General features: G+C 40.1%; 1 protein-coding gene across 2 annotated transcripts; it reads left to right on the top strand.

The window, feature by feature from the left end:
- Nucleotides 1-4,660: 4,660 nt before the first annotated feature.
- On the top strand, nt 4,661-23,345 carry nrf1 (nuclear respiratory factor 1). 2 transcript variants are annotated; one of them, XM_074698671.1, is made up of 12 exons: nt 4,661-4,814; nt 6,406-6,524; nt 6,713-6,857; nt 7,407-7,521; nt 7,638-7,764; nt 9,399-9,539; nt 12,671-12,829; nt 13,135-13,350; nt 13,452-13,550; nt 13,793-13,950; nt 16,582-16,697; nt 22,240-23,345. In XM_074698671.1, the coding sequence occupies exons 2-12, from the start codon at nt 6,447-6,449 to the stop codon at nt 22,398-22,400; spliced, it is 1,515 nt and encodes a 504-aa protein (XP_074554772.1). In that variant the 5' UTR covers nt 4,661-4,814; nt 6,406-6,446; the 3' UTR covers nt 22,401-23,345. The 2 variants fall into 2 exon arrangements, with proteins under 2 accessions (XP_074554772.1, XP_074554773.1); XM_074698672.1 differs by lacking the exon at nt 4,661-4,814 and adding an exon at nt 4,881-5,716.
- Nucleotides 23,346-24,163: the final 818 nt, after the last annotated feature.

Here is a 24,163-nt window from a genome sequence, read left to right as displayed (position 1 = left end):
TGAAGCAACCATATAAATCATTCTGAAAACTGAAGCAAAATGACGAAAAGGGAAAAATTACTTCTCTGTTCAACTTTTATATGTGATTAAGGATGGCAAACTTTAGATTTCCCATTAGAGTGTTTTTCAGAGGCAGTTTTAAAAGTTTGACACCAACAAAACAGACCAGTTTCTCCTATGAAGATACTTAATTTCATACAGCAGCAGCAGGAAGACAAGAAGTAATTTTTGTCCCCATCCTTGCAAACGTCTACCTCTCCTCCTTGTCTTCTTGACCTCTCTCTGCGGCTTGTGACGGTCCACACAATTACCTTCAATTATCCTCACTTCCACCCCACCAATTACATCCATTATTGATTCCAGACCCCCAGGCTGTGGGCCTTATCTATACCCAACCACAGCCCATGGAGGGAAAAAGCAGAACAGGAGCAAATAATAGGGCCTTGGTTCATTAACACTCTCCTGCTTTTTACTCCATCTAAGTCACACCATCACGGGTATACCTAACGGAAACTGTTTCCCACTGCAGTGCCCTTGAGAAATAAATTAAACAAATGCAGAATCAGTACTTTTGAAGAAGCTACAACTCTGCAAAGAGTGATCACAAGATACCAGCACATTTAATTAAATGGTCAGACAGACAGAAATCATGGCAGGACAGACAAATAGACTGTGTATGATGGAAAGAATTATAATTTGGTATGGTGGATATGGAAAGTAGATTTGTACTTGTAGAGCATTTTTTGTCTTTCTGACCTTCCATAGTACTTTTACACTGCTAGTCCCCTTCTTGCATTCACTGATGGCAAAGGCTGCTATAGCATAACTGTCAAACTTTTCTACCACAGTATAATATACGAGTATCTTACTGTTCAATACCAAACCATACAACACTTTACTATTACTGTATTAGAATATTGTATGGCTCCTATTGGACAAGATAGAATAAAATATGATACAGCACAATGATAAATGATAAGATGCACTAAGATGTGATTCTACATGAACAGATATGAGACACATCATTCTACCCTGAGAGACAGCTGTCTTGGGCTCAAGTGCCGCACACATTTTTCTACTCTCACAATTGCTTGAAAAAAATCAAACAAAGAATAAGAGGTGATCAACCTACACATTTAGACATATGTGTCCAATTAAATTTAGGTTTTTGCAAAGAAAACAAAAAATTTTTATAGTTTACTTCATGGTACGGGTGTAAATTTTACATATTAGTGCGAGTTTGAGCTTAACACAGACTGGAGCTTTAAGAAAGGAGAGTTAAGTGAAGAAAACCACCATGATGAGTCACCTGATTCAAGTCCTAAAACCCAAAGCTTGAATATGTATGGGCAGCAAGAGCCAGAATATCACTGAGGTCATCAAATGGGCACCTCCTGTCACTGGCGTTTCATAAGTTACGCCCACCACACTTCCAAGGAATCCCCCTCTATGCTAGTGTCTGCCATCCATCATATCCAAATCAGAATTTCCCAATTTACATCCCAACCCAGTCAGTATTGTCATGCCCAAAGGACATGGGCTTTGTACATTGGTACATTGGTGCTTAATCTGCAATACCTGTCTCTCATGTTCTTTTACACTATATCCACTATATCTATAAATACAATCCACTAAATTCAATATCTGTTTTAATTTCAGTACATCAAGTGCAATATCTGTTTACCTTATTGAGTGCAATGTTCTGTTTAATACCTTAATTAGTACAATAACAACAGAATTGTTCATCTTGCCCTGTCTACCTCCTTATGTAAATAGTTATGTTTTTTTTTTTTTACTGATACTTACTTGTTTATTTATTTTGCATACCTAATACTTCTTTTATTTCATTTCATGCCCCTATTCATCTTATTTCCTCCTATTGTATTATGTAAAGCGCAATGGTAATACAAATTTCCCCCTGGGATTAATAAAGTATTCCTGATTCCTGACATGCAAACTCCAGGTAGTGACACCACTGGTACTACCTACACAACCCTTAGCCATCCTCCCTAACCCTGAAGGCCCAGCAAAAAGAGGACGTAAGAAACTTCAAGAGGGGACAGGGAAGGCAGAGCTAGGACAAAGGTCAACGGCCTCAAAGAGAGCTGAGAACATGGCTGGTCATCAAATAGCATTAGGGGACATTGTATTGATCAGACAGTGTCCTCTCAGATGCAGGTGTTGTAAGCAAAGACAGTGTGACAGAGGCGAAACTGTGTACAGTAGTATGAAGGTCAGTTACACAGTATGTAAGTTGTAAAATGCAGAGTCACACTCTGCGTCTCCCTCGCCAGATTTCTGAATATGATACTTGCTGACATTTAGTGAGACACAAACATAAGCTGCTGTCAACACACACTAATGTAAAACATCCATCATCTTGAAAACATGCCAGGGCACCTGCAGAGAGGCACATCAATGAAGCTTCACTGCCATCTCCTCTTACAGCAAACTCCAGAGGCTGGGAACCCAGTCTGATTTGTGAGACAACACTGCCCCCTTGTGGTGAGTTTTATGCTTAGCTGCAAGGGGTCAGTCTCACAAAGACTGAGGTCGATAAAAGGCCTAATGCAAGTGTAAAATCATTTGAGGGAAGGCATGTTAAGAGCTTAAAAGTTAATCATGCTAAGAGCTGAGCTAAGAGTTTGTATTGTCTTGTGAAAAAGTGTTTACGTTGTGCAATAAACAAATGAAGATATCTATCTGCAACCAGACTTTTTTAGACAATTTGCTGCATGCTCTACCTTTGTAAAACTGTCCCCTGGCTGGTGATTTGTTGATCAGATCAAAAGTTCTAATAGAGGAAACGTGTAAAATAGTCAGACTTTCTATTTTTCTGGGGATCTTTTCCACAAAACTGCCACTTCAATCAGTCAAAGAAAGTTGACCATCACACCCTCAGTAGTTGATCTATAAAAACATCAAAACAGGGGATAGTCATGGCATCAGAGCAATGCTGCCACTATCATAGATTCATTTTGTCCATAACAAAAAGTATATCATTTGTGGATACTGAAATAGAGACAGGCTACTGCTGGGACAAACAAGCAGCTTACAAGCTAGCTATGAGACTTAAATAATTATGCCTTAACTTTTCATGTAAAATTCACAGTCAAACTATTTTTTCTCATCTGTGTAAATTTGTAAAAAGTTCTGAACTTCTAAAATGAATTCATTTAACTTTCATGTAAGATCCTTTAAGTTAAATGTAAAAAATAAAAAAAAATGAAAAAACAAAACATCAAATTTATATTGAATTAGAGCAAGTTGTAGCTCAAAGTGTTGCAGAAATCCTGCAAAAAGTTGTACCTTCATTCAAAGTTCTGAATGATGGGAATATGGAAACAATTTCTTTCTGTTTAATTTTATTTTATTACACAAACACTAGACTATTTCTGCTGTTTTCATCCCTATCATTGCATTTCATGGAGGTAGGAATTATTCTTTGCATAAAACTGCAATAATCTGAGCCGATCAAATAAACTGGTGAATAAAGAAAAGCTTTGAATCATACAGTAGTTGTTGCTTCGTAGTCCAGAAATTGTTTTGAAAGTTTAAAATGGAAAAATATAAGTCAGTCTCTTCAGGTGTATGAGTGAACACACGCACCTGATCTGACACAGACTCCCACAGAGTCTCTATAAGCGCAAACTTAAACATTTCACAGCTTGTTCTGTTTTTCTTATTATCCGTTTTCTTTTTAAAACCGAACCATCTTTATTTCAGCTAGTATGGTCTCCAGCTGCTAGTGTCAGTAAAGTGGGCGTGGTTTGCAAGGTCTAATGTGGCGTTCAAGAACTGTGGGAATTAGCATTACAACCGTGCAACACAAACCGATCTGGATATATTTGAAAAGTCTCGCCAACTGGAACATGAAAGCTTTTTTTTTTCTTCTATTTGCCATATTATCTTAGATACTCTACCATTGTTACCATAACTGCTTTTTGATGTATTGACTTTTTCTCTTTTTTGGACTTAGATTATCAACATGATTCGGGATACTTCAGTAATAGATGGATATAAAATGTCTAGTTGCTGAGTAGTGGTCTGAAAAAGGTTGTAGATGTCTAATTATATGAGGAATCATTTAAATATTGTGTATGTACAGTTTTCAAATTATGCCACTCTACAACCCTTTGGTGGATTCTTTGGCAACTCTCCTTTACCTTTTACAATGAAAAATGTATCATTCATTGCGACTTATTGTTAATAAAAAATAATAAATTCACAGGAGAGTAATGATTATAATAGTTTTACTAATTTGAAGCGTGAAACGTAATATATCTGAATTATTCATTTTTTGTTAAGTATTTCCCGTGTTTTAAATGCGTTAATTTGTTGTAGTCTTGCTTTTTATAGTCCTCTTGTTATGAAAGAATATTACGGTAAAGGCATTGTTTATTTTAAGAAAAAAAAAAAAAAAAAGCAATAATACTAACTGAGCAACTGAAGCAGTCACAAATTCCAAATCCATTCTGGTGCATCTTCACACACTATCTGTCAGAATCTCAAGCATATACTATCAGTGCGAAAGTGTAAAGAAAGTCATCATGATGCGTATTTGCGCCTCTTTTCAAAGATACTAGCAGTTCAAGATGTGCATTAGACCTTGTATGTAAATAATGTAAGTTGTTACTCTAGGAGCAAGAGGCTCAGAAGGGGCACCTGAAGGCATCACTAGTGCAGTTCACTGTAGTGAGCGCTCTGTCCGCTGTGTCTGCTGTGTTTGCTGCTGGCTCTCCTCTGTCCTCCATTAGAGCTCGGTTCCATCCTCGCTGTACGGCGCAGGCCCGAAGTAGCGCAGCCGCTCTGAGGTTAGTGCCCTACCGCGCAATCTCCATTTATTTCAGCCCCGGCGCAGCCGCATCATCGAACCCGGCAGCGCTCGGGCGAATGATGCAGATTGTTTAGATGTTGACAGGAGCAGGGTTTTGACACAAATGTAGCTTTTTGTGGGAATCGTGATCTAGGCGCGCATTGACAATAAGCTCAGATAGGGTAGAATAGCATTGAATGAATCGCAGGCCGCTGGGCCTGTTGTAGCGCTCTGTTTTGTTTTGTATTGCGCGGGGTTCCTGCTAGCTGATGCGTTACAGAGGTTTAACAGATATTGCACAATGAATTAATTAATGTTCACGATCTAATTATGCACAAACTGCTGCTCTTTCTAATATATATCTACGTTCATTTAGATGACCGACGCTACATCGACTAATGGTTAGCTAGCTAGCCTATTAGCCATATGTAGGACATGGCTAGCTTAGCCCTGTTAGACAGTCGTTGACAACCCACCCGGCAAGTCAGCTAATGTTACAGTAGAGCAGCGATAGGGCTACAATATTACCTATTTAAGACAGATAATAAAGCTCATCCCACTGCATTAGACTTTGTGAAAATCAGCTTTACTCTGGCCATCGTTATGACTAAACATAAGTGTTGTTGTCGAGTCGTGTCATTGATCCTGTTTGCAGATAACACAGTCCGTATATTTGGTACAGGGGGGAACTCGGTGTAAATACACCATTAGCACTGCTGCTAATAGCAGTTCTGCTTCATTTCTTTGTCGATACATTAATGATAACACCCGTCCCAAGTGTCTCAAATAAAAAACAATGGTGGACAGACCTGTTTAAATGAGTACTCCATCAGCTCACACTTCGCAATTCACCAATAAATTGACACCCACTGCCTCAGACCCATCTTACTTTCTTAAAGCGTATGTGTTTACTTCTTTTTTTTTATATCAGAAATGTAACTTCAGTCTTTTGGACTTAAAACATGTTTTAGCAGAGTCTAGAAATGTATTGCCCAGCAAAATCAAAAATGCATTGAGTTATACTTGTAATTGTGAGACCTTGTATTCATTACATTGCAGTAGGAAAATAGATCTTTTGCATCGTTCTTTAATTATAATGATACCCCAAATTTTGGTCTGTGCCTAATAAAATGTTCTTTATTTTATGTTTTTATTGTTAGTTATAATGAGCAAGCGCAAGGAGAATGATAACTGTGGCACACTGATGCACAATTTACATTCGTATATAGGGCATAAGGGGTTCAAATAAGTACATGAGCTACACCCATAGGCTACACCTTGCAGTGTTTCCAGTTGATATATAATGAACTGTGGTTCAGTTTGTTTTGTTGGAGAGGAGCATTTGCACATATAAAACACCTAAAAACATGTGCTTTTTATTCATATCTAGATGTGCCTTGCATTTATAAATATTTTTATGAATTATGTAAATAGAATTACAGTTGGTAGTAGCACGAAGCAGCTATGTTGGCATGTTACATCCAGTATAGATATATATCAATAAAGGAGGAATTCATAATAGAGGATAACAGATATATTTGTTCTTAAATTTTTTCTTTGCTGTCTGCTTTTCTCTCTCCTTTCTTCAGTCATTACTGTTGATCCAGCTTTTTAGACCAGACGGCCAATCATGGAAGAGCACATGGTTCACCAGACAGAACAAATGACCACCATCGAAGCCAGCGCAGTCAGCCAACAGGTCCATCAGGTACAGTTATAACATAGAAATCTAAAAATGTCAAATTCCTGTTTCTTTCAAGTTTCTTTTTTTCACTCCTTTGCCAGCTATTGTAAATTATAACAGAACTTAAGTTAGACTCCTATCGGGTACCAGTGTATCAGGATAGCCTGGTTATGAATTACTGTCTTCCTTATATGGATCCTTCCTGTCTGTAGGTACATGTGGCAACTTTCACTGAAGCATCCATGATGAGCGCTGAAGAAGATTCAACGTCTTCACCGGATGATGATCCATACGACGACACAGATATCCTTAACTCCGCAGGCACTGATGAGGTCACGGCACACCTAGCTGCTGCAGGTATTGTTCACTCTATTTATTGCCTTCTGTGAGAAGACTGAAACCTCTGGAGATGTTTGAGGATAAAAAGAGTCATTTATGGATTATGTCAATCTAATGTTAATAAACTTCCTCTTTGGGAGGTGTAATTTGTTAAATGAACAGCAGGTGGAGCTAGTGATCTATTGACGTGCTGCTCTAAAACCTTGAATTACCTCTCTCGTTCTTTTTTTGTTTTTTTTTGGTTATTATTTTTATACTTTTTATTTATCAGTGAATTATCCCAAAGTACAAAAAAATAAATTTTGGTCAAGCTACAAAGGGATAACCAGTTCTGTGTCGCCTTGACGTTTAAGGTAATCACCAGAGAAACCAGAGAGAAAAAAGGATGTTGAAGTGTTTTTATCTAATCTGAATACCAGTGCATACTTTATATTTAATTTTATACTATACTCTACTATACTACATTTATTATTTATTATATACTTTATTTATTTTTTTGTATTTTGCAATTTTGTTGTACTTGTTATAATGACAAATAAAGTTCTATTTTACACTTTTACTCCTCAGGACCAGTAGGCATGGCAGCAGCTGCTGCAGTGGCAACCGGCAAGAAAAGGAAGAGGCCTCATATCTTTGAATCCAACCCCTCCATTCGCAAGAGGCAGCAGACTCGTCTCCTTAGGTGAACTATTTATCTGAGCCATCAATTTGAAGAAGTGGTTCATCCTCAAACACAGTCAGCGTGATGCTTGTGTGGCTTTCATTTAGAACATCGAAATGTGTGTCTGTGTTTTACAGGAAGCTACGAGCCACCCTGGACGAGTACACCACCAGAGTGGGCCAACAGGCTATAGTGCTGTGTATTTCTCCCTCCAAACCCAACCCTATGTTCAAAGTGTTTGGTGCTGCTCCTCTGGAGAATGTGGTGAGTCTTACTGTCAGATGACATCTCGCTGCTCCTAAAAAGGGAAAATCCTAACTTCCTCTTAGCTATCGCAAAATCCTGCTTCATTTCTGCTGAAGGTGTCCCTTCTCTCAGAGGTTGATGGTTAAGGCTGGCACACATTTCAGGATTCTTCAAACCTTCACACATTTAGAGAGCACACACTTGATGATAACAAAAAACAGATCACACAAGATTTCTCTCTTCTGATCTTAAAGTGTTTGGTGTGCACTCCAAAGCAAACCACACACTAACAGATTCTACAGCAGAGCTTCAGCTTCTTCTTCTCGCGTCATAGAAGGTGACTTTGGTGTAAACAAACATGACAGACGAACGGGAAAAAGCAATGATGAATGTTTTGGCCTTTTAGATTTTGGAAAAAAAAAAAGATTTGGGAAAAGTCGTGGAGACGGCGGGGTTATGGGCTATATGAATAACAAAGAGAGTTGGAGGTGAGTAAAGTGGTCACAAGTATTACAGATAGATTTCTTTCTCTTCGGTCAGTCAGCTGAGTCAGCTGCGTCTTGATTGGCTTTGCTCCACTTCATATGACATTACATGCTGTGTACGCTCAGCTTCCCTCGGAGCGCCCCACACTGCAGGATTTTTGGCCGCAAAAATTAGACACGTTCATCATCTACGATCTTTCAATCGGAGGCCTTCTGAGCGGCTCAGACCGGACAAAATCACTCTTAACACACCCCACACCACAGGAAAATTACACATGATGTCATTTGCAGACATCAGATGATTGGGCCTTTGCTGGCTTTGATCATAAGGAAGAGATTAGGACTAAAATCAGCCTTATTATCTTGTAGTGCAGGGGTGTCAAACTCATTTTCACTAATGGCCACATCAGCATCATGGTTGCCCTCAAAGGGCCAGATGTAACTGTTAAAAATTATAAAATGTAACTAAATGTAATGTGAAAAAAATGAAACTACTGCTTTGAAAATGGGCGGGCAATTTCTTCAGCCATGATTAAGCTAGCTTTCACTGCCTACCTCGTTATTTTTGGTTGTGCTTTCTTGAACACATCCTGCTGCGATTGCAGTTTGCATTTTAATTCTTGCACTATTTGTTGTTTTTCTTGAAGGCTCACTTTAGCAAACTTAGCTCCGTGTTTGGTGTCAAAATGCCGATGTAGATTGTTCTCTTTGACAACCACCACGGCCTTATGACACAAAAGACATATCAGCTTTTCTCCTGAAAGCACAAACATATATTGGCCTCCCAATCTTTCTTGAAACAACAGCCTTCTGTCTGCATCAACTTTTCTCTTCCTGGACATTTTGGGAATATTGTTTTATTTCTCAATTTTACTAGTTCGGAATATAGCACTGATGGAAAAACACTGCAATCTAGTGGCGGGATGCCATCACCTCCGGGGTTAACATGATCGGTAGGTATTATGAGAAATGTAATTTATGGTCAATGCACCCTTTTCTATTCAAAGACAATCAGACCCTTTAAGCTCTCGCAGGCCACATATAATGGTTTTGCAGGCCGCAATTGGCCCGCGGACCTTTAGTTTGACACATGTGCTGCAGTGTGTACCTGCCTTTAGCTTTCTAACTCTGAGTCTACATGCTAATATTTGATGTTGTTCTCTACAGGTACGAAAGTATAAAGGCATGATGCTGGAGGATCTGGAGAATGCTCTGGCTGAACATGCCCCTGCTGCTGAAGGGCTGGCCTCGGAGCTGCCCCCTCTCACCATCGACGGCATCCCTGTGTCTGTGGACAAGATGACCCAGGTCAAGCTTGGTTCTCTCTCTGTTTAAGTACAAACAAACATGTATGTGTTATGTCCAGTCCCTTCAGCTTTGCATCTCTGCATCCAAAACTCTTAGTAGCTTTTTCAATCTGTCTCCAGCAGAGGGCACCAGATGGCAAAATATCCCTGTGGTGTGTTATATGTTTGTTTTAGAAGGAGCTTAGGCAGTCATGTCAAGGTCAAACACCTAGTTTAATTTCCTTATAGACATTTATCATTGCCTTATTCCTTTATGCTTATTTGAGCAGAAGTATTTTTAAGGTATTTACACATATATGTTATGCTTCCACCTAAAGTCAGGCTGGATTTGCTGCTTTGCCAGTGAGCAGACAGCGGATGTGACTCTAAGGCCTTTCACTGCAACATTAGCACCACTGCCAACCTCACTCTCCTCACCCCAGGGAGCCCGGCTTGTTTACTCTGCCCTCCCTGTGCTGCTGACGCATTTTCTGGATCATCATCAGACTAGCCAGAATGTCAGCGGCCCTCAGAGACAGCCCTAAAACCCTGGGAGCACCGTAGCCAATCCCAGGGCCAGATGTGTCCTCTGGGGTTAGGTGTTAGCTGGTGCTTGTTTTTCTGGAAGTTGTAGGATGGGATTATCAGGAGTAACCTGTTGCCTCACGTAGCTTGGCCAAGTCAGGTAAAAAGATGTGGGGGATGGGTTTTTAAGAAATGTATCAGGGACATCATGGCGTCCTGTTCTTCTTGGAAATGTTTATCACCCTCAGAAGCTGCAAGTTCATTAAAGAGAACTGTGATGAAAGGAAGCCAAATCAGGGTTGGCGTGCCTGATCCATACAAGGAATACCTTATTGTCTTCTACGCAGACATCTGCAGCAGGTATGGCACAGATACAGAGAAATCCCAAGTGAGTTTTAGTGACGCAGGTAAAGGATTGGCCAATCAGATTTATGGAGCATCTGCAGCAGGTGATCCCAGGTCCAGCCTGAGCTCATAATTACCCCCTAGCTTTGTAAAGGCCAGGGACCCGGCGACATCGCCTCCTTCCTAAATACTGATTGGACCATTGCTTGGAGGATTAGGACCGGGGGGGCTGGGTAGTGGGTTCGAGGACAACATGCCACTTAACTCAGTAGTCACTGTAATTAGGCCATCTGGCCTGCACAAACATGCATCAATGTACATCCACACATGGGCCCGCCACAGGTGGAAATGTAAGCGTCTCTTTTGCTACTTAGTCCTTTTTTCTGCAGCTGATCCAGATTGTCCTGTCAGGACGCCAAGTGTTGGCCGAGGTAAAGCCCCTTTACCACGGCTACTGGAAGCACTTTCTGTTTCCCAAAGCTGGTATGGTTAAGAACGGGCCGTCCATTTTCCATTAAGAATCCATTTTATCATATCCGTTTGCACGAAAGATCCCATCAGAGAGGTGATGTGTGATTGTGAGTCAGGAAAGGGGGTCTAAAAGAGGGAGGAGGAAGGGATTTATTTCTCCCAGAACCAAATTTAGACCGTGATGTCAAGGCAGGCAGACGCTGCAGTGCCTCATTGTGCAATATAATCCCCCGTTGATGCTTGCATATGACCAGGACACTGAGGACATGGGCACTAAACCCCACCCAGGCCTGTCAGGGAGTGTGAGCTGGTCCTGGAAGTGTTGTTGTGATGATGAGGGCATATGTGCGCGGCTCAATGCCACACGTGAAGAACAAAGGCAGTTTTAGCACCACAACATTTAGCCTCAAAAATAGGGATGGATTATTCTTTACCTATTCACTTATCCTCTTTTTCCATCACAGACATGTTATTTAGGTCTAGTTTCTGTAATTGTTGCTGTTTGAATCCCGATAATAGAATAGAACATACTTTATTTATCCCTGAGGGGAAATTCAGGAGTCACAGCAGCAATCAAGAAAACAAATTAAAGAAAGTGTATGGTGCAAAAAGGTTCATAAGAAAAAAAATAGATTATGACAGCTTGTCCATCATTATTCATTCAGCCAGCCTCCACCTCCACAGGGTCCAGGACTGAGCTCATTCAGCAGTCTGTTCAGTCTCTGTCTCCTAGATCCTGTCTGCTCGCAGCACACAGCTCTGTTAGCCATATCTGTGAATAGCATGATGCTACTCTACCTTCTGGTTTTCCCTCTGTTGCTGGGTTAGCACGGCTAGCTCGTCCATCTTATTGGAGGTAGATCTTACTTTTCCAATAATGATGGATGCAAGGACAAGTCCATGTCATCACTTCTTAGCTCACACCTGAGAACCAGCACATCGTCCTCACCTCCTTCTCTTCGCCCTGTGGGGAAACATCAGGCCTTGCACCAGTTAGCATTGACTTGCTACAGGCTGCTAACAGCTAAATTCACATGTAAACATTGCAGCCATGGTTACATGAAAAATCTCCAGACAAACACAGGAGCAAAAATAGTAAAAACGTCACTGAAGACAAAACCAGTTTGACTATGACCAACAAATAAACAATACAAGGTAATGACCCACTCCAGATGCAAAGATGACGAAAAAGAGACGAAAAAATTACAAGGAATAGACAAGGAAGAGAGGACTGCTACAACAGGCAGCCACAACAGGGCAGCGCCTAACTAAGCATTAATCATTGCTAAATAATTTCTGTCTCTTTGTTTGTTAATATAACATTTAAAAAAATAGTGAAAAAAGCTCTAACAAAGTGAGAAAATGACAACGTGTGTCAACAAACTGGCACACTGTGAGTGATTAAGTTAATCCAATGTTTTTCTTTCTCATTGATTTTCTTATTAACAATATTGACCAGCCTGTCCTTGTTAATACCTCTGGTTGTAGGGTAGCCCTCGCTAGGAGAGGTTATACTGAGTAAGATCACCTCAGATGTTCCCGCGGTGTCCATCAGACACACCAAGCTGGAGCCACAATCATAGATCAGTCTGTTGATAAACACGATCGCACTGTTCTCCTTTTAGAAAGCCTGATTCTATTTGCAGGTCATGACTACCTCAGCAGCCAGCAGCAGGTGCCTGATCAATACAACCCTGCCCGCTCAAGGGCATGTGTGTGCTATTGTGTCCGTGTGGGAATCTACAGCTTTGCACTTCAGAGGATTGTGGAGTTCATCTTCTATTTCTTCATTCGTGTGTTTTTTTGCTGCAGGCCCAGCTGCGAGCGTTCATCCCAGAGATGCTGAAGTACTCCACAGGCCGAGGGAAGCCCGGGTGGGGTAAAGAGAGCTGCAAGCCAGTGTGGTGGCCTGAGGACATCCCGTGGGCCAACGTTCGCAGTGACGTGCGCACAGAGGAGCAGAAACAGAGGGTGAGAGGAGTAGTTGAGAATATATGAGAGTGGATTTATTTTTTATTCTTCACCTCCTTCGAACAGCTTTTTTATTTTTCAGCTGAAAATTCTGCACAATAACCATTTTCTAATTTTACATGTTGAAGAGCTCCTGAGGCTATCTGAGGGGGCCTTATGTAGATCTTGTTCCTCCAAATTGGCGTCAAACTGGTTTTCATATCAGAAGAAATTTTTGATAATTTTCAGACAGGCCTCTCCTTTATTTTGCAGCCTTCTTAAATGATAATAAACAAATCTCATTTTGAATATCATTTTTACCCCAGGTGTCTTGGACGCAAGCACTACGAACCATCGTTAAGAACTGTTACAAGCAGCACGGCCGTGAAGATCTGCTATACGCTTTTGAAGACCAGCAGGTCAACCCTGCAGCAGTCGCCCAGCACCACCTGACCGCAGCACAGAGCATCGCCCACCTGGTGCCCTCACAGACTGTGGTACAGACCGTCAACAATCCTGACGGAACAGTCTCACTCATCCAGGTACGTTTGGATCTTTGCAGCCACGCACTCTGAAGAAAAAGTCGTCTTAGCGTTTGAGATTTTGTACATTATTGAGTTTTGTGTTTTCGTGTTTCTCTCAGGTCGGCACAGGACACACAGTCGCCACCTTGGCAGACGCTTCAGAGCTGCCAGGTGTTACAGTCGCACAGGTCAATTACTCCACTGTGACTGATGGAGAGGTAAAAACACCGAACACAGTTTTTGATGTTTATGTTACTTCATTTAATCACAAATGAACAGATGCAGCTAACTATTTAGCAAGGACACAATTCATTAAGTAATACAGCTATACAAAGAAAAATGAGGAGTAGAGGGAAATTTGACTTGTCAACTTAACAACAGGCTGTCAACTCCTTAGCATCAACATTCACCACTTGAATTCATTTAGTTTCAGAGCGTAATTACAATGCTGCTTTCTTAGGTCGAGCAGAACTGGGCCACGCTTCAGGGCGGTGAGATGACAATCCAAACCACTCAGGCCTCAGAGGCCACGCAGGCTGTGGCGTCTCTGGCTGAAGCCGCTGTCGCTGCCAGTCAGGAGATCCAGCCTGGAGCCACCGTCACGATGGCTCTGAACAGGTGAGGAGGATGCTGGAGAAATAAGTCTTCGCATGTGCTCGACTGTCATCTTTTGAAAAAGTGGTGTACAAAGCAAGGCTGCATGGTGTCGAAAAATAATACCCCATATTTGTAGGGATGCACAATAACAGGTTTTTTGCCGAAAACCAATATACAGATATTTTGTCCACACACCTAATTGCAGAGATCATCAACTTTGTCCTGTATTGGAAGTACTTTATAGTATTATGGTGCATACTCTTATCATATTTGTTATGTATTATTTATTTCTTGTGCAAAATAAGACAAATACTTAATACTGTATATTTGTTTATGACATTTACTTTCAAACAAAATGATACAAAAAGGTTCGTCATACTTAAAACATGGAGGATGCTCTCCCAGACAATACCCACAGCCAGAGCAAATTTGGACAGTTTCACAATTGATAGAGTCAGTAAACATAATCTCTGTTCACAGGGAACATGTGAGAAGTGCAGCCGTTCAGCAATTGAACCCAAATTAAGTAAAATGGTTTGTTCTTTGATGGTAAATGTTCTTAAATAAGTCAGCTACATATACCGTACAGACTGCTGCTTGAACTCAAATTTAAAAGAGGAGCCAAATATGGGACTGCTCAATCTGCACTGTGCAAACAAAACCACGAAAAGTGCAAAAACTATATACAGTAGGGCTGGGTATTGCTAAGAACCTCACGATTCGATATTGATTCGATTCAATATCGAATTGATATTGACCAAACGTCAGACTTTAAAGCCAAAGGATCAGGCTTTACGCTGTTACTGCTGCTTTGGCTGCCATTTTTTGTTGTTGTTTGTTTGGCCCTCGTCCATACAATGGGAATAACACACTCAGTCCCCCTCACTGGCCAGGGGATGAATTGATTCAGAGGATTTGCTGAATCGATATTGAAATGGGCGAGGAAATATTTGGATGCATCAGTTCATCAATATTTTTACCCACCCCTGATATACAGCTTCAATCTCTAATCAGGACAAAAATACGAAGGTGGGCTTCTCCTACTCTGCTCATTTCTATGGGAGATAACACTGTGTAACAGAGAGGTGCAAACAATAAAAAAGTACAAAACTTATTAGCAGCAGCTTCAGTTCATGGCGCAAAGGTCTGACTTTTAATCAATTTTGCCGCACGACATTATTATATGTTTGTTTTACCTGTGTATATCAGTGTGTTGGCCAATATCTGATAATATATCGATGGTATAGTGCATCTTTGATATTTTCCATACATATAGATGAGTACAATATACATAGGGAGATGAAAAAACAGGGAGTTACAGCAGGTTTATTTAGTGTGCTTCAGTTATTATTATTAAAATCTAAAGTTCAAGACTTTAATGCTTGATGTTTTTTGCTTGTATTTTAAACAGATTGAAGCCAAGCAGAAAGCTCACTTGTGTGCTTAAACACTGACAGAGGTTGTTGTTAGCAAAGTGTTTTTCTGTAGGGAAATCAGACACAGAGCATTTTAATCAGATGAGAATCATCAACCGTGTCCTGTCATAGCACAAGTGTCTTCAAAATCTGAATAAAACTTGAGATTGCTCATGAATAAAGCTGAGTAGTAAGCAGCCACAGCAGATCAACGTGGTCTTAAGGTTGATTTTAATTCTCTGATGATTCAGGAAAGGACTGAATGTTCTGAAATCATAGGCCAGTTGTTGCTAAAATGCTGACATGTACTCTGTTTTCTCACTGCACTCGTGTGAAGGCAATAATTTCTGATGTGTATGGGTATGTCCCACTGGGGCTTGTTACCTGCACCCACCTGAGTCCTCCCTCCCTTCCTCCTGTTTACCTGTGCTGATTACTCTGCGCTCTGCTCCACAGGCTCTGGAACATTTTGTCTCTATTTCTGGTGGTGGTCTCTGTTAATCACCTCCACAGCCTTTCCGTCTCGCCTTTATGCTGTATAAAAAAACTTTTCTTTCTGATTTATTTATTTATTTTTATTTTTGTTTGCACATATTTCATCAACATTACGCTCACCCTCTCACTCCTTCAGCCCCCACCCTCCTCTTCGTCTTCTTCCTCCTTATCTCTGATCCATCATTCAATCTCACATGTGATTACCAACCAAGCTGTGAACATTTCCATTAGTTCATAAGAAAGCTGGTGTGGTAATAGGCTCGTGGTAATGCCACTGGACAGATCTGGTTAATAAAACTGCTTCGTTAGACCCACAGCACCTGGCCTTTAGGGAGATGTGACAGATTCTCAATAAGTCCAGACTGGAAAAGCCTCTTAAGGCTCATACACTCCTACATCTTCACCCTGCATCTTGCTAATAACCCTGTCCTTTGTGAGCAGATCGTGTGTGTGTGTGTGTGTGTGTGTGTGTGTGTGTGTGTGTGTGTGTGTGTGTGTGTGTGTGTGTGTGTGTGTGTGTGTGTGTGTGTGTGTGTGTGTGTGTGTGTGTGTGTGTGTGTGTGTGTGTGTACGCACCCCTTACAACCTTGTCACAATGATTTTGTCAGGAATATGTATTAAGTGAACTATAGACATCAAACACCAGTGCTTCGATTTTCAACAATAATCTTTAATTTGCCTCCACGTTTATATTGTTGCACACTTTCTGATGTGTGTGTGTTTGTGTGTGTGTGTGTTGCAGTGAGGCAGCCGCCCATGCCGTGGCAACGCTTGCAGAGGCCACTCTACAAGGCGGAGGGCAGATTGTCCTGGCGGAGACAGCGGCTGCAGTTGGAGCTCTGGCAGGAGATGCTACAGGTACATGTTCATGTTTAATGTTAGGATGAAACACAGCACATAAAATCTATCTCAGAGGACAGAATTTACATAGGGTTATATAATATGCAAAGACACCTGTTTAGATGTTCATGGCATGAGATGAGAGTTTGGAGACAAAAATTCAGAAGCCAGTTTGAGTCCAGCGCAGTGGGCGCTAATTAGAGGTGCACCTATCACAATTTACTGGGCAATCACCGATCTTTAAAAAGCCTGACCTGTCGATACCGATTTTTATTTTTTATTACTGACAGCATATGCCTTCAATGTTCCAATCTTATTTTATTGGAAATCATTGAACAATACCTGTGAAACAACAAAATCTTTACATTTTAACTTCAATAACCAATAAAGTCTCCTGAGTTTTAGGTCTCAGAGCAAAAAGCAACATTGGCTGTCTGTCAGACCTTCCTGGAGGGATGTAAGATCAGTTTCATATGTAAGGATCACCAATTGCCGATCACCCAAAATTAAGGAATCCGGCACCGATTGACCAGTGCATGTCTAGTCTTAATATAAAGCATTTAGCTTTGACAGAGTCCAAAAGTAGTCCCTTAAACTGGCCAGCACACATTGCTATACTGAGTGTTAACCTGTCTCATCATGGGGTTTGTTTTTAAAAAACTGACCTTTGGGAAAATCACAGAAATCACCTTAAGCAATCAAAAAGGGAATTTGTTTAGATTTACACATGAAGAATTTAACAGAAAGGAACAAAACAATAACAAACACAGAGGAACAAAAGTCCATCGATTAGTACTGAAAAACGGAAAAGAATGATCCTTTTGATGACATCACTATAAAATTATTTTAAGTCACACCTCAAGGAAGAAAAGGTCTGTGTATGGCTCGGGCTCTGAGGCTGTGAGGGCCAAACGATGCCTTGGTTGCTTCCATCCAGTGTAATGTCAGTTATGGTCCATCCAGATTGTGGTGATTGATGTATTGAGCGTTAGATCCTTTCAACAGGAGCAGTAGATGTTTCTCAAACATTGTTACGACTAGTAACATCACATTTATTCTCTGATTTTAGAAGCAGCTATAATCTCATTCATTCCCATGTCACAGACTCGGTGTCTAGCTCAAAGATACTTTAGTATGTGACTGTAGAAACTGGGATCCAACTGCTAACCTTTAGACTGATATGACTGACTCTACCATTGAGCTACAGCTATTTTGTTATTATTTTAAAGTTGTCCAAGTGAAACAAAGTCACAGGTACTTAAAGCAGATCACAAACACCCTGATCTGTCTGCATCCAACAACAACATTTAACTTAAATTCACTTAAAAAGACCAGTTTTTATACCTTTAACTCTTTTTGAAACTCATCCCAAGAAAAAAGGTGAAATATACGCCCCTTTTTTTTTCAATCTCAGGATCTTTTCTTACTGAACAGTTTCTTGCTGTGTGTAGTGAAATGGTTTTGAATTCTTAAGACTTAAAATGTTTTAAGCTTTAAAACCCATTGGTGCACTGATGCTCCTATTTTATAAGCGCTCTTTAAATTACCGTAACTCCTCAACCATTTGGGCTTGTGAAAAAATTCAAGCGGTCTGTGAAAGAACGAAAAATGATCTTTTCTGTTTCCAGGAGGTCCAGGAGGCCTGTATGATAAAGGGGGTAGTTTAACAGAAGTATTTGGTGGCAACAGGTGATTTTGTAAATGAAATCCCTATTAAAGATATGAGGTAACATTTTTTTTATTTTGGTACATGGTGTTTTCTGTAGACATTGTTTGTGCCAGATGTCTCCTGCTCTGAACTGAATTGCTGAGCCCCATTTCAACATTCAGCATTTTCTAGCCACTAAAAGTTAACCATTTTGATCATGGCTGAACATTTATGGTTACACATATCAATCAAATTATTTCTGTACTATTTGTTTTGACCAGTGAAATCCTATATACATATATTTCATCTTGTTGGTTCTGTCTTCTGTGATACTCATTGAGCTTCAGCCTCCATTGTTTTAAATTAAATGAGTGGTCTGTATGAAAAAAAAGTGGGAGACTATTTCGTCAGAGTATGATAAAGAAAAAACACAATAGCAGAGAAGTGAATGATTTTGTGAAGGAAGTTTTGGCTCCACATTTTGACTAATTGCCACTTATGTTTGTTCCTCAGCCAATGGCATTTCTAATTAGTCTTACTAAGTGTAATCTTCCCTGCAGTAGCACTGCGGTGAGACCTCTGAGCTCCTACACTCTAATCTACTCCGTGCTGATGTGACAGATGGTGTGTGTGTGAGTGTGTATGCGTGTGTGTGTCTTGTAGAATACTCCCTGCTTTTAATGATACGTTAGCTGCTTCGCCCTATAGCCAACCTCCTTACATGCATACTGCATGCGCTGCTGTGGTAGTGTGTGTCTGCTGGGAATGGAGCACTTTGTAACGACATCGTCCCATTGCTGTTGCGTCGTGTTAAAGACCATTTTTAGCATATGCCCAGTCAGTATTTCAAGTGTGGAAACATAAGGATGGTACTTGTCATAAACAACACTTATAACCTTGAGTTGTTTGCAAAATTTAGCACGTACAATTGATTATTTTTATGTAGCTTTGCTTATGGCTATGATTTGAGATTGTGAGGGTTTTTTTTTTTCAGATTTCTGTTAAAAAACTAACAAATTTCAACATTAGAGTCCATTCAGATATAATTAATATATATTTAGATATAAAAATGTAGTAACTAAGTAAATTTAGCCTTTTTCTTCTTCACAGTCCCATCCTTCACTCACACAAAGCACGCCTCTCATGGCGTGTGAGCAGATGTCTCAGGGTCCCTCCTAAAGAGAGCAGATTACCTAAAGTAGCTTTCCAGCTGTATGTTACTTCTGTCCGTCTAGTTTATAAAGCTCAGTGTGTGATGTTAAACTAGTGGCTCTATAAGTTTTATTAAATAGTTCTTAAGAAAATCAGCCCAGAAAAGTAACAAAAATAGGAACTGTAAGGGGCATTTGAGTGTATACAAATGGACTTATTAAAAATACTTGTTGACTTTTTCATCGACCGAAGATAAACCTTAAGTGAGGGCTTGTAGGTCATGTGTGTCATTGAGGATTAATACCAAAAACTTGCACCAATCCGATCCTGATATTGGGAATAAGGTCAGATAATGGTTCTTAAAGTTAAAATAGATATGGGTGAAAAGGGCCCAATCCATAGGACAGGTCTAGTCAACTTAGTTCTGTGCTTTTGTGTGCATTTTTGCTAAGTAGAGCTAAATCATTAAAAAGATAACTACAGCAGCTCAGCAGTTTGGAAGTATTTCACAAAAGTTGTTAATTCCTCACTTATCTGCTGAGGTTTACTGGTTAATTATAATTCCTGTTAGTACTGATTTACTCAGCACACATTTTCACATTTATAATCCCATAAATAATAAAACTAAGTCAGTTTGAATCTATTTTGATTTTATTTTAATTCACAAAGTTAGAAAAGTCTTAAGTTACCTAAAGATAATTCTCAGTCTCGTCCTCATATTAGGGAATAAATAATGCTTGGTCAATACTGGTATCGGAACAGATTATCTCTGTCAACAGACACCGAAGCCCAGGTATCGGTATTGGTACTCTGGCTTTAAAAGTTAGATCATGCATCCCTTACAAAAATCGAAGCAAGAATTTCATTAGTCAGAGAATTAGCAGAAAAGTCACCCTCTTCTTTTATGTAGTCACAAAACAGAAACTTAAATAAGCTGATCTAAAAAAAAAAAAAGATGTTTCCTATTTTTGTGCTTTTATCTTAAATTTAACCCTATTTATAAATATAATAATATATTAATAATCTATTAAATATGCAATTCAAATAGTTTTTTTTATTTTTAAAGGCATTTCATGGCCCTGTAATCAGTGTTTTGCTCTCCCCATTTTGGGAACCAGTGTGGTGTCCAATGCTGGTAGTGTTATAAACTGACCAATCAACTAATCTTTATTCATATAGCTTAGTTGATTAGTTGATCTTTATTTTATTCATTCATCATAAAATATACACTATAAAACCAAAAATCTCAAATGAATGAAAAGGAGCAGATAGTGGAAAAAATCTTGTTGCATCTGTCCCTTTTCTCACAAAACGTTAAGGAAACACATGATTGACAAAACAAAATTACTCTCAGCCAGCATGCCTTTTAACAGAGGAAAAAACAAGGTTAAGATTATCTCTGATGCCTCGTATTTGTCTAATATGATGGGTTTTGATTTTAAAGTAGATTTTCTATAGATGTTAACATGATATTTACTTCTTTTAAATCAAGTTTAACTTTAAGCTGTTGGAACTGAAACAGCAGGAAGCTTTAAACATTTTTAAATGCAAAACTTAAGTCAAAGTTTATTTATATTGCCTATTTAAAGTGTTGGACAAACTAAAATGATGTCATTAAAAAAGGTAAACTATGGGTTAAAAAAACACTCCATTGTTCGAGTGTGTGTTTGCTCACTAATGTAAATCCAAGCTACCCAAATCTAACATCTGCACCTTTTTGTTCTTCAACGTCTTGGTCCTAAACCACGAGGACTCATTTTGCTCCAATCGCTCACTTCAGCCACTAATGGAGCTGCCAGAGCCGGTCCTTCCCCCGACTATTGACCTTAGCTAATCACTGTAGTGCTCCACCTGAGTGGAGAGCGGCGTTTGAAGTGCAGCGATCCAGACACCGCTGATTGGCTTATGAAGGGACCCTTTACTAACAAAGACACACACAGGCTGATGTATACATGGGGCCACACCAGACACGACTCTCCATGTACGGGGGTAACAATAGCGAGGCACTCATTTTCAGTCCACCAAGCCAGGCCAGTGCCTTGTCCCTCCATCATAATCACCACCAGCACAATTACCTGCATCAGGGAAACTTAACCCTGTCACAAATCACGGGCAAGTGGGCTTAGCAAGGGTCACATTGGAGGGCCCACAATTACCAGCTAACCTCATTTTGGTGAAGTAGACATGAAAGATCAACAAACATTTCCTCCTTTTTCACATTGAAGGTTTGTGGATTGATTCGAAGCAGCTGTTTTTATACCAGTTATTACTTGAAGGGGTTTATGGGTAATGTGTGTTTGGTGCATTTAATGTCCAGTGTCTTAGATCCCAGTAATGGAAGCGGGTATGAGCCACTAACATCCCCTACACTGACCTTCTTGCCTGCTTGTGACACTGTGACAGCTTGTAGGGTGGGGCAGAGGCCCACGTGACTGCAGTATAATCCCTGCAGGCACTCACACACACACACACACACACACACACACACACAGACACACAGCTGGGCATGGGAGGAAGCGGGCTGAGAACATTCAATTGGACCATTGTTCAGAAATGCCGTCTCTGTGACATGGCTACCTCCTGTCTCCGACCTGGACCTGAACGCCTCACAAGCACCAACTCCAATCACAAGATAACCTCTCATTTCTGACCTGATCTTTTTTAACTCCTGCTTCGATGAAACAAATTTAGGAAACAATCACTCCAAAGATGACCACATTCTGAGTCTAAAACCAAACTTTCTCCCCACCCTTTCTTCAGGTCTCGTCCAGATCCCTGTAAGCATGTACCAGACAGTTGTGACCAGCCTGGCACAGGGCAACAGGCCGGTCCAGGTCGCGATGGCACCTGTTGCCACACGCATAGACAACACTGTTACCCTGGATGGCCAGGCGGTGGAGGTTGTGACCCTGGAGCAATGACATTAGTGACCCTGGATGGAGTAGGAGGCACCGATTGGCTGCCCTGGAGATTTGTTGATCCTACTGTTTTCCAGCGAACCACGTTGTGTACATTGTCAGATATATTTTTAAATGTACATCTGCAGGGGAGGCATTGTGTTTACTATGTAAAGATGTTCTTTGTTGGTGTATTTTTTCTCCCCTTTAGGTTTGTTTTTTTTGTTTTTTTAGCTATGTGATGTCGAGAATTTTGTATTTATTTCTTCACATTTAACCTTTACTTCAAGCAAAGAAGAACCAAAAACACCCGGAGGAAAGCCACCACTGATTCACCCAGAGTGTCCCCTTCACTACTCTTCAATTTCATTGTCTTCTGTGTGCTTGACTGTATGTTTTTAGGACTTTTTCCCAATTCAGTGCCATGGTTTAAAATTTCTCTCCTCTGTTATCCTTTAAATTGTTCTCTTTTCACCTCAAACTCTTGAGACAGACAGCGCGTTAGCTGTAGACACTCCCAGATGTGAGATGATGAAATATCCCACTGAAATCCGTCTTGTTGCTTTTCCTTGTGCTGTTTTCTGTAGTCCACTCTCCTGCCAAGATTCATGAAGACTCAGGATCCATATTGAAGTTTTTCTTACCGCTGTCTTCCTGAAGCAGCCATACCAAACGCCATCCTTTGCAGAGCATGAATAGAAACACCCCTTGCAGTTATTTTCCTAACATGAACTCCTCTGTGGTGGTCTGCATCACTTCTTATTTCACACAGATTTGATTCATGTGTACACATGAGCCGCAGTATTCGTGGCACAGAGGTTAAAATGCATTTTTCTAAATGTTGCAACAAAACCAGAGCTCACTCAGATAAATATGGTTCGATGCAGCTGGAATATTTGGTTCAACTGTCACCACTATTTAAAAACAAAGCTCAATAAAATGGCTGCTGTTCACCATTTATCTCTGTTTTGATTATTAGTAGGCTGTTTATCGAAATGCAACAACACTTTTCCAAACGACATTATTATTTGTCATCACTAGTAACATTCTTCTGTCTTTAAGAACTTTTGTTTGTTTGATGTTGAATGCTTGAAGAAAACAGGGGGTGGGAACCAAGAAGACAGAAAGTATGAATGAAGGGCTAACGGGGGCTCCCAAAGTTTTAGCTTGCAACCCTAAAAAACCCCAAGAATAATGGTGCCAGAGACTGGCGACCCCCCCCCCCCCCCCCGGATACTTAGATAAGTTGATGGAAAAAATGTGAAAAAAAAATCAAATGTTTCCTGTTTGTGTGCCTTTATCTCAATTTTAATGCCTATTTTTGTTGATATTTATATTATAATCTATGACATATGCATTTCTAAATAGTTTTCAAAATTGAAAGGCATTTTATGACCAGGGATGCACAGGTATAAAAATTTTGGCCCATACCAATATCCGATGTTAAAATTGCTGTTATGGTCGATAACCGATATTTACCGATATCAATATTGGTTTAAAAAAAACAATCTGAGATGATCAAATTGTGAATATACTGTAAATCATGCAAACTGAATTTTTCAATATCTTGTTTTCCTTGTCCACTCTTCTTAGGTAGTTTTGGTGTTTACATAGTCATAGAAAACAATATTATTTGGGTCTTGAAAGATCGTTCAAGATGCACTTAAAATGGCCGGCAGCTATCAGTGTTTTGCTCTCCCCATTTTGGGAGCCAGTGAGCTGTCCTCTGCTGGTAGTGTTACAAACTGACTACTCAACTAATCTTTATTCATATCGCACAAAATTAC

Source organism: Halichoeres trimaculatus, unplaced genomic scaffold, assembly GCF_033239565.1.
Source record: "Halichoeres trimaculatus isolate MK-OKI-2021-1 unplaced genomic scaffold, fHalTri1.1 fHalTri1_scaffold_21, whole genome shotgun sequence".
In the NCBI taxonomy this organism is placed as follows: domain Eukaryota; kingdom Metazoa; phylum Chordata; class Actinopteri; order Labriformes; family Labridae; genus Halichoeres; species Halichoeres trimaculatus.
Note: the sequence above shows the minus strand (reverse complement) of the source record. Positions and strands in the feature narration are given on the sequence as shown.